The 11,098-nt window shown below is 34.2% G+C and overlaps 2 protein-coding genes across 2 annotated transcripts in view; one reads left to right on the forward strand and one right to left on the reverse strand.

Moving 5' to 3' along the window:
• LOC111368190 (transmembrane 9 superfamily member 9-like) overlaps positions 1-2,906 on the reverse strand; it is an 8,573-nt gene extending 5,667 nt beyond the window's left edge. The window contains exon 1 of the mRNA XM_022989442.1: positions 2,616-2,906. Coding sequence (XP_022845210.1) covers positions 2,616-2,729 — 114 coding nt within the window. The 5' untranslated portion in view covers positions 2,730-2,906. The remainder of the gene's footprint in view (positions 1-2,615) is intronic.
• An 851-nt stretch (positions 2,907-3,757) lies between these two features.
• LOC111368197 (pentatricopeptide repeat-containing protein At4g26680, mitochondrial) lies at positions 3,758-5,708 on the forward strand. The gene has a single exon (XM_022989456.1). The coding sequence runs from the start codon at positions 3,992-3,994 to the stop codon at positions 5,576-5,578; it is 1,587 nt and encodes a 528-aa protein (XP_022845224.1). The 5' UTR covers positions 3,758-3,991; the 3' UTR covers positions 5,579-5,708.
• Positions 5,709-11,098: the final 5,390 nt, after the last annotated feature.

Here is an 11,098-nt window from a genome sequence, read left to right on the forward strand (position 1 = left end):
AATGATTCACTTAGTTTCATTCCTTCGGCATGGATGTCGCTAAGTATGATTTGAAGTTCTTGAACTTGGGATATAACAGTCTTGTTGTCAACCATTTTATAGTCCAAAAAACGACCGACAATGAATTTTTTCGTGCCGGCATCTTCGATTTTGTACTTTGTGTCCAAAGATTCCCACAGTTTTTTTGCAGACTTAGCATTGCAGTACACATTATATAATGTGTTATCCAGTCTATTAAGTACATAATTTCTGCATAAGAAATCAGAATACTTTCATGCATCAACCGCAGCCAATTTTTTAGCATCACTGTCTTGCTCGGTATATGAAGGCGCGTCTTCTTTGAGAAATTTAGCCAGATTTAACGTCGTCAGATAAAAAAATATTTTTTGTTGCCAACGCTTGAAATCTGACCCATTAAAATTTTCTGGTTTTTCCCGGCATATTCGGGAGTGTGGTACCAGAAGTTGTCATTTCTTAAACACAATCAGAAGATTAGCGGTAAGAAGGAGTAGAAACAGAAACAAAATAATAATACAAAATTCATTTTAAGATTGTTGTTTCTGGAATTTGAAGTTACTCCTTCGAAAAATCACTTGAATGTAAGAATTGATCAACAGGATCCAAAATTGTAATTCAAGCCCACCGACTTCACGATATTTCCTTAAAACGAATTTGCTGCCTTCAATGGTGCTAAAGACGTCCATCAATCGTTTCCCAGGATAGAACAAATTTTCCTCTCCTACAGAAGCAGCACTGCAATTTACAGGAGTTCCAACGAACTCAACGAAGTGTGTTTTACTTCGAGACAATATCAGAACGAGAGAGAGGGAAATGAGATTCAAAGCACAGAAAGTTTGCAATGAAAATTGTGTGAATTTTCTGGTAGAGAGTCTGGCTATTTATAGACTTGTTCGTGGCCATTCGAACAGTCATCACCTTTCAGACAAACCTCAAAATCCGAACAGACATGCTGTTTTTAAAAGTCGCGTCTGTTAAGTTGGTTAACAGTCGGCTGTCAGTTGATTATTTGGTCGGTAAACAGACGAATGTTAAAAGAAAATAAAACACCCGGAATAAGCCAAAATTTAAATTCCATAAAGTACCCAAGAATTTGATTATTTACAATTTGGCCCAAAATTTCAAATAAATTTTGTCCAAAAAGTTAATATAGTGCAAAGGTCCACCCGCACCGGACTTGGACATGGGCACGTGCTCATGCCATGCCGTGCCGAGCCGAGCCAGTCGGCCGGTCGGACGAATGGCGGCGATGGCGCGCGTGTGGGTTTATGATCGAACCCAATAGGATATAGGTCTTCCCCCTTCCAAAAACTATTGGTACCCCTTGGGGCCCAAACCCAATTCCAAACTTCCACCTTATAAACCACACCAAAGTTTCCTAACTTTCTTATGTGGCATAAGTGTTTGGAAAATCAAATTCTTCCATAATACTTAGTTTATGTGGATTACTTTAACACTTAATATTTCATTCAATTTTAAATGATTTTCGATAAATAAATATATCATGTTAATCATCTCGTGGAGTAGAACGTGAATATGCTAGGTCCCGTATTAATTAAAAGGTGGATCCCACTGAAATTTGGGCTCAAAGTTGACCAATTTCATAACTATTTTTCCAACAAATTATAGCTTTCCCTTCTGCGCACCAATAAAAAGGATCTACCTATATTATTTTAATGCCAATTTGAGTGGGAAACATAGAGAGTTATCTTTCTGCTGGACTTGAACTTTCCTTAGAATCTTCTCGTCTCTGCCCATGGGCTTAAGTCAAGTGTCATACCACGTAAATGATTGGTGTTCTGTCTATCTTCTATATTATACCAAACATCCAATTTTGAGGCTTGAGCATGACAAATCAGGAACATTCTACTCATATGATCCAAAGCATGAGCCATCAATATTTATATTTACAAATCACGACCAATCCATATAAAAAATGAACAAAATATCAAGGAGTCACTAAAATTAAGAAGAAACAAAAGACAGTGTAGTAGTAATTTGGCACCTCATGTGCCATATGTAACAGGCACACTGCAATTTAGTTTCTTTTTCTTGAGTTATGGCAATGTCATTTTCACCATATTTAGAATCAAACAAAAAACTCTACCTTGAATTAACACTTACCAAATTAATTCAAACGTTATAAAAATATAGTAACCAACATCAATGCATCGTTTCTTACGCAAAAAGCATTGAGTTTCACCTACCTGAGTACCCTAATTAAATTCAAAAAAGACATTTAAAAATAATTTAATTGGTTAAAGATAATATTTAGATTTCAATGTATTGAGGAATACTTGCAATACTGCATACCTCACCGAAAATTTGTCAAAATAAGTTAATAAAATAAAAATAACAATTAAACTACAGATCTGACATCTGAGAGAAAAATGTCCTTTAACAACAAAATCACGGTAAATTGCAGGACAAACACTTGTTAAAATTCACAAATCTTCTTAAAATTCATCCTTTCTTATTGTAATCTATAAAATCCATTCAAAAAATCACAAGGTTAACACATGCACAGCTCTCCCAAACAAATACAACTGAGACAATTAAAAAATTATAAAAATAAGATCTACAATTATAGAAGTTACCTTGAGGAAATCTTGGGGTGCAACGCCTGGAAGGTAGAAGCAGTGAGCGGTGGCGATGAAGAGGAAGATCGCAAAACAAAAACACAGCTGAATCGCGCTAGACCTTCTCTCCATTCTCTCTCTAAAATTCACCACAGACCAACACTCTCAAATTCAAGATCTGCAGATGATTATCCGTATCTGTTCGTATATATACATATATATATTATATGTATATGTATATGTATATACGTCACTGTATCTGTGTGAGGATTGAATAGCATGGAAGCCGGAGGAAGCAAAGCGAGTCTAAGAATCCCAACTAGAGTCTTTGAGGTAAAGCCATTATTAATTTGTCTTTGAGCCCTTAAAATTTAGAGAAAATTTCAAATTAGTCGCCCACTTGTAGTTTGAGTAGCAAGTTGCCTCGGTCGATGATTTTGAATGAGATTAAACCATTATCATTTAATTTATTGAGTGATGACTTTTTCACTTGGAAGCATCGATCAATGCTCTCAAAGAATATTAGAATGTTATCCTTTTATCTATTGCGCAATAACTTTTTCATTCGAAAATATCAATTATTATAACAGTCGAAAGTAGAACAACTTTATGCTATCCTTCAATTGAATCAATAAAGAAAATTCTAAAAATTCTTGATGTGATTGTGAATGAGTCAAATTACTTATCTTCTGGCCAATGATTAATGACAGCTTGAATCTCGATTTGTGATTTTTTTATATAAGAGATATGGAAGAGTTATGTTTACTTTCCACATTGAAGAAATAATAGAATATATTATTGAAGTGGCGTAATTAAACTTTTATTACAGAAAACTATCATAATGACATGTATTAAAATACTACTAGCTTCAAATTCCTGGACAATATTCCAAGTTGAAAAGAAAAATATTTGGATAGTTTGCGTTGTTGAAGACAGATTTTGCAATTGTAATAAAAGATTGAAGATTAATTTGCTTTCTAAAGATTGCATTAATGTGCTGCTGATGCAATAGATTGAGGACCAATAGTGCCATTGTGTTAATTATATTTTTAATAAATAAATGGTCTTGGCCGTTAGCTCCGTTTGGTGTAGATCGGATGAACGGTTAGGATTATATGATCAAATTAAAGAGGCTACTTGACATAAATCTCACAGAAAAATCAAATGAAAAAGAAAAAAAGAAAAAATTTCCATAGCTCAGGGCATCGACTATAACAGAGCTCTCTCAGAGGGAAAAGCCGCATCCAATCATCACCAGGCATTCAGAATACGGAGAAAACAACGAAGAACAATCTGATTACCGACCAGGCTAGGTTAGTGTGATTTCTCAGTCTTTCTATAAATAATGCTAATTTTTGCGTCAGTTTTCGACAAATAAACGAACCCTATTTGCCATGCCTCGTACAAACGCCATGAATTATCCCCAATTACGCAGACTCTCTACGTTTCTTGATTTAACAAACGAAACCCAGGCAACAAATTCTTTAGAACTTCGGGTACTGAGTAATTTCAAGAAAAGTTCCATTCCATTACCTCACAGAACAATCCCTGAACCCAAAGGCCAAGACCTTGATTATGTAAACATAGCTCACAGTCATATAATCCACTCTGATTGGGATAATCTTGAAAAATTAGCCTCTGGTTTGACACCATTTAGAATTAAACACATTATGCTAAGAACCCGAAAAGATTATGTGCTTTCACTCGAATTTTTCAAGTGGGTTGAGCTACAAATTCCTAAATTGAGGAACCTTGATTTACAATCCATAATCCTTCACATACTTACTAAAAATTACAAGTTTAAGTCAGCTGAGTCGATTTTAAGGAAAATTCTTGAAATGGGCTCGCTTGAGTTGGATTTTCCGCGGAAGATTTTTGACTCTTTGTTGTATACTTATAAAATGTGTGACTCTTCCCCGCGCGTATTCGATGCATTATTCAAGACCTATGCTCATTTGAAGAAGTTCAGGAATGCCACTGATACTTTTTGTTGGATGAAGGAATATGGATTTTTCCCTACGGTGGAGTCATGTAATGCATATTTGAGTGCATTGAATGGTTTGAATCGTGCAGATATTGCCTTGGCGTTTTATAAGGAGATGCGGCGGTCTAGGATCTCACCAAATGTTTATACGCTTAATTTGGTTATTGGAGCTTTTAGTAGGGTGGGGAAATTGGAAAAGGCTGTTGAGTTGTTTAGGGACATGGAGAGAATGGGATTAACCCCAAATGTCGCATCATATAATAATCTGATAGCTGGATATTGTAGTAGAGGACTGTTAAGTAGTGGGATGAAGCTTAAGAGTGTAATGGAAAAGAATGAAGTTCGCCCAAGTGATGTTACTTATAACGTGCTTATTAATGCATTCTGCAAAGAGGGGAAATTACACGAGGCAAACAAGCTACTTCATGATATGAAAAACATGAATGTTGCTCCTACTACTATAACTTATAACATATTGATCCGTGGTTATAGTGAGGCAGGTAATAGTGAGATGGGCGGCCGGCTTTTTGACGAGATGGCAATGAATGGAATCAAGGCTGATATCTTGACATATAATGCAATGATTATGGGACTATGCAAGGAGGGGAAGACTAAAAAAGCTGCATATATGATCAAAGAACTTGATAAGGAAAAGTTAGTTCCTAACTCCTCTACTTTTGCCGCTCTTATTAATGGGCAGTGCGTGAGGAATAATGCTCAGCGTGCATTTCAACTCTTTAAAAGCATGATGCGGAGTGGTTGTCATCCCAATGAACCAACTTTCAAGATATTAATACGTGCTTTCATTAGGAATGGGGATTACGATGGAGCAGTTTTAGTCTTGAAAGAAATGATAACAAGATCTATAGCCCCTGATTCAGGTATGTTATCTGATATTTGCAATGGACTTCGCCAATGTGGTAAACAGGGATTGGCCATGGACTTGTGCAAAGAGATAGAATCGAGATGCCTTATACCAGAAGGTGTTGGGATATAGAGCCTCAGCTATAGACCAAATATCAGTAACACGCAACATGTAAAGAACATTTTTTTGTAATGTCTTGGTCTAATGTTTTTTCTATGACATTTCAACATTATCTATATTGTTGGCCAGCATATTCAAGTTATATATCTTAATCATTTAAGGAAAACACCAAATAAAATCTTTCTATATCTTTATCAAAGCTAAGATGGAAATATTAACCGTAAAGGTGATTCATTTTGTCAAGAGAACAGCCAAAAACAGTTGGATGTATATATCTCGAGGACCACATAGCATTTCACTGTTCCATATAATGTTCTACAGCATGGCAGAGAAGGTTAGTGCCTGTTTCTTTTTTTGTATCAAATCTTGATCAACTGTTATATTACCGTACGTGATTTAGGGTAAGAAACCTAAAATATTTCACTTATGTCCCCCGGTTAGTCTCCATCATATAATTAACAAAGTCGTCTCTGCGGCAAGACAAAAATGTAATGTGGCATGTTTTTTCTGTTAACTTTTCTTTTAAGAGCAAAGCGTGAATATCTTTTTGATGAAATTTTTCTCCAATACAGTCTTTAATTGGTTAAGTCCAAATAGTAGTGTATTCTGTTGTACATAATATTTACGGAGAGGAAGGACAAATGCAGCGTGATTTAGCAGCATCTTACCGGACACATCAGCATCTTAGCAATATTTTCCATCCCGAAGCATCCTTTGTTTTCCCTCTAGCTCACTTTACTACCACAAAGCCAAGTGTACAAAACTGGTTGGCAACCATGTGTTGTCAAAACCCAAGGCTCTGATGTAGAAAACAGTTTTTTAAGCCCTTGTTTGAGTCACATTATATTTTTAAGAATGCATTTTTAAATAATGTATTGATGGGAAACGTGTGGTTAAAAAATAAAAATTGGATTTGCGAGTAATATTATTTTATTGAAGAATGTGTGATTGGAATGATATCAAATTACTGTTTAAAAATGTATTCTTTTTAAAAAATTGTGACTCAAACATAAAATGGATGAATATAATGATGTCAAATTCGATCATGTCAACCAATGTCATACATATAGCATGATTGTAAAAGAATACTATGGACCTTGATATTAGAGTGAACATAACCAATAAAAGAATGTGTTTAAAACACAAGTCCAACACAATTATTGCTTTTCTGATAGATGAATCAAGGCACATACACGATCTCTTAAAAGACAATTTTACTATGTTTTTAATTTTATGTAAATTTCCTTATATAGATATATATAAAATTAAATAAAACTCTAGTATTCTAAATTCATTCATTAATATTTATTTTCAGTAAATTCTTGAACTCTTTTATATTCTTTTAGAAATTGTGTTTAACTAAAACTCTAATAATCATGAAGTATTTTCTTCAACTGAAATCAAAACAACAATAGAAAATATACTATTAAAGGAAATACATACAAACAACAGTAGAGTTAATTAAATAATCAATATCAACATTTAACATCAATTACTACTTACTCATCAAGAAATAAGAATGTTACCTATTGCTCATCCACTTTTAGACAAAATTACCAATTCGTTACTTATTTAAAATTCATCCATCCACGAGGACAAAAAGATATACGTGGCAGATGGAAATCCTACTTGTTAATAATAGTGTAAATTATGCTACACAAACAAACTCAAAGATAGACTAAAAAAGGCGAACATGTGTCAACATAGGATTGGACAATTTGAAAAATAAAATAAAAAAATATCCAAACACGTGCTGCCAATTCAGTCTGTCCAACTTTTGCCTATCTCTGAGTGCATTCAATCATCATTATTCTAATAAAATTGTGCTATACAAACTAACTCAAAGACAAACTTAAAAAAGGGTGAACATGTATGGGCATAGGATTGGACAGTTTGAAAAAAAAGAAACACACACACACAAATATCCAACCACGTGCCGCCAATTCAGTTTTTCCAACTTTTACTTGTCTTTGAATATGTTCGACCATCATTAGTGTTAAACTATTGGACAGCTCAGACAAAAAATTAATTAACAAAAGTAACTTATTCCTTACCAATTTGAAAGAATGTTTTTCCCAAAATCAAGATTCAATTCTCCCAAATCTTCACAAGTCTAAACGATTTCTTCTCCATAACCTAATTCAATTCTTCCCCAAATCAGGCCCAAACCATTTCTTCTCCCTATTTGCAAGAAACAATTGCATATTGAACTTCAAATTGAAAACCCCACAAATTCATATAAACCCTAATTTCCTCTACCAAAAAAGATATTCAAATTGAGCCCTACAAAAAGTGTCAAAATCTTTCCAGAAGCTGCATGCGTACACAGATAAGCTCTGCCATTGTGAAAAGGAATCGGTTAATAGGGGAAGCAAAGTAAATATATCATACAAGAAAAAATGCAGAACTCTTTCTTCCCCACTTTGCTTTTGGTTACGTATGAATTTGTGGTGATTTGGAATCGTTTCAATTAGGGGATTCATAAATGGATGGATTTTAAATGAGTGATGGATGTATGACTATGTATAAAAGTGAATGAGCAACATGTAATATTTCATTTATCAGTGAGCAAGTAACAACCAAAGCTAAATATTAGCAATTGATCATTTAATTAACTCACAGCAATATATGAAGAAGAATTTGAAAATGTAAGGATTATGTTTTATTGTGGATTCCATAAACCATAGACCTATATGATCATCAATAATGTTTCATTGCACTACAGATACATCTTGCTGAAGCCATTTTACCTGCGAACCTTTCATCTGAGAGAGCTAATCACTTCATAGTTATCTATTGATAGAGGTGATTCAAGTGGTTTTCCAACTTCTATCACTCGATATGCTAATAAGATTTCACATGACTCAGAGGACTTATATTGTTGACCTCCGAAAATGGTCAACGGGTGTCGTTAGAAGATAATGTACATGTGGACACGTTTGCAATGTTTCTATTGTAAACATGAGGGTTTGAGGAAGAAGATATAGAGATAATGGGGAGATATATTATCTTCTCTTTTTCATTCCAATATCCATCCTCCAAAATGATACAAAAATGAGAGTATTTATAGTATTGCACATGAGATGTTGTCCATTGGATGAGGAGCACGTGGCTTCATCTCCTTGACCAAAGTATCTAGTCATAGCCATCATTTTTGACTTCTTAACCTGTGGTGCATTTAATATTCTTACACATAGAAGTCATCCTATTGACAATATAAAATATTTATACTCATTACAAATGTCACATCAATTAGTTCCTAAGATACGTTTGTTAGATCCTCTGAGTGTCAAGGACCTCGGTGCCAAGGGGTTCGATAGGAAGACGTCAACCCACTTCGAATGAACAAGGTCATAACCACTTGGGAGAATTCTAGTAAATTGACCTCGGAGTTCAGAGCAACAACCTCGGCCGTTGACCACTTACACTGTGCTTCGCTTTAGGGCCTTGGCCACTTACTCTAGGCTTCGACTTAAGGACCTCTTGAGCCTCGGCTTTGAAGGCACTTTGGCCATCTTTGAAGGCACCTCGGCCACCTTTTGGAGAGCCTTGGCTTGGACTTTGTAAGCACTTCGGTTGAGCTTTGGAGGCACCTCAGTTGACCCCCCTTAAGAGCCTCAACTCATCCATGCATTCTATGTGTATTATTGTGGTGCCTCCGCGTGGCATTTCATATTCGACCAGTAACATATATCATTCCCAGATTCTCTAGCATTGTGCTAAATAAGAACAAAGAAGATATACTTAAAAAAAAGAGAGAGAGAGAGAGACGACAAAGTGAAGATACCCATTTTCCGCACAGTAGAATTCAAAACCCAAGAGAATGTTATTCGAGTGTAAATGTGAAAGAGATGAAAGCTTTTTTGCTTGATAGGAAGCAATCAAGCATAGTTCGAGTCTAAACTCTTGATAGGAAAATAAGGATGTGGCCTTGGAGATATATTAAGTTCGGAAAGCTATTCAGAAAATTTGATTAATTGCCCTCTATCTCATTAGTCCATTTATTTAATCAATAATGCTATCTGTAATTATTCATTATTGTAGTCGCCTTACGTGGCATATAAGTGTCAGTTAGTGATTTGAATATTAATGTCTAATTTTTTATTATCTTATATATCAAATCATTAATCGCCACATGTGTGACACATAAGATGAATACGGTATTGAACGGATTGCAAATAACATTATTCATATGGTAAATTAAAACTTGTTTCTTACACCATCTACTAAAGGAGGTAGAATGCTTGATTCATGAGCTCTTCTATTTTGACCATCTCTCCAAGTAATATTGATAAATATTGTCTTAAAGATTGAATATATATGTACTGTGAATGTGAAAGTTGAAAGTTTATGATACGTGGTTTCTAAATAAATTTGATGTCTTGGGGTAATTCATTGTCATGCTTTCCGAGGATGAGATCGTCATCGGTACTTGGCCATCTGCAATTTGCACTTTATGCTAGTTTCTTTTGACATGTCTCTAGAGCTTATTTGTTTTGTATTAAGATTTAATTAAAATCTTAATTCAAAGTTATCGTTCAATTTTAATCACATATTTCATGACATTCATAATTTTTAAACCATGTATTTCAAAAATTTCAATCAAAAATTTAATTTTAATTCCCACAAAAAAAACCCTCCTTAATTTGAAAAGGAAAAGATTTATAAAGTCCATCTTATAATATTTGGTTTATGGTATTAAGAAACGGGGCCTGTACGCTACCAGTGGACACATGTCTTCCAGCATGGGGTGGGGGTGAGCAGCACAAAGGCCCGTATGCAAGGAACAATCCTACAATTAATTATTGAATTGTGAAAATGTTGGTGTTATACGTAACGAGGATGAATATAATGATATTTTAAAATTTTGAAATTGTACTAAGAATGTATTTAAAGTGGGATGAATCGTTGAATATAAAATTTGTGTGGATTTATAATGTTTAAATGAATAAATATAATAAAGATAATATTGAAATGCGCTGTGGATGAGTGTGGAATGGTAATTTTTATAATTTTAATATATTAATAGGGAAAGATGTGGAGTGGGATGAATATATAATAATCGTGGATATAAATATCGACTACCAATATATTTTTAAATAAGCTCCCTACTTAATAAAGAGATAAGGATAAAGTTTAGTGAATATGAATATCGGCTCCCAATGTATTTTTAAATAAGTTCCCTACTCAATAAAGAGATAAGGATAAAGAACCTAATGGATCGAACTGATCCTTGGATGCTACCTTATCCCTAGGATCAAGCTTGCTAGAATGCTCCGGCTGGCTGAAGTAATTGCGTATAGTTATTAATGGATAAGGATAAAGTTTTGTCAACCATTCTAGTGCATTTCTTTTGTTATACAATTATTAAGATAAATGCGATATAATTTAACATAAGGATGTTATTATTATTATTATTTTTTTTTATCGAGCTGCCGTCATCCACTCAGTAGATTCAAAGATATCATTTATACTTGATGTTTTCTATCCATCGAATTTATGCTCAACGAAAACAATTATTTTTAATTAATT

The sequence above is a fragment of the Olea europaea genome, chromosome 2 (genome assembly GCF_002742605.1).
Source record: "Olea europaea var. sylvestris chromosome 2, O_europaea_v1, whole genome shotgun sequence".
In the NCBI taxonomy this organism is placed as follows: Eukaryota; Viridiplantae; Streptophyta; class Magnoliopsida; order Lamiales; family Oleaceae; genus Olea; species Olea europaea.

What these genes read in the sequence shown, in the direction of transcription:
- LOC111368197 (XM_022989456.1), top strand. Translation starts at nt 3,992, where the DNA reads ATGCCTCGTACAAACGCCATGAATTATCCCCAATTACGCAGACTCTCT.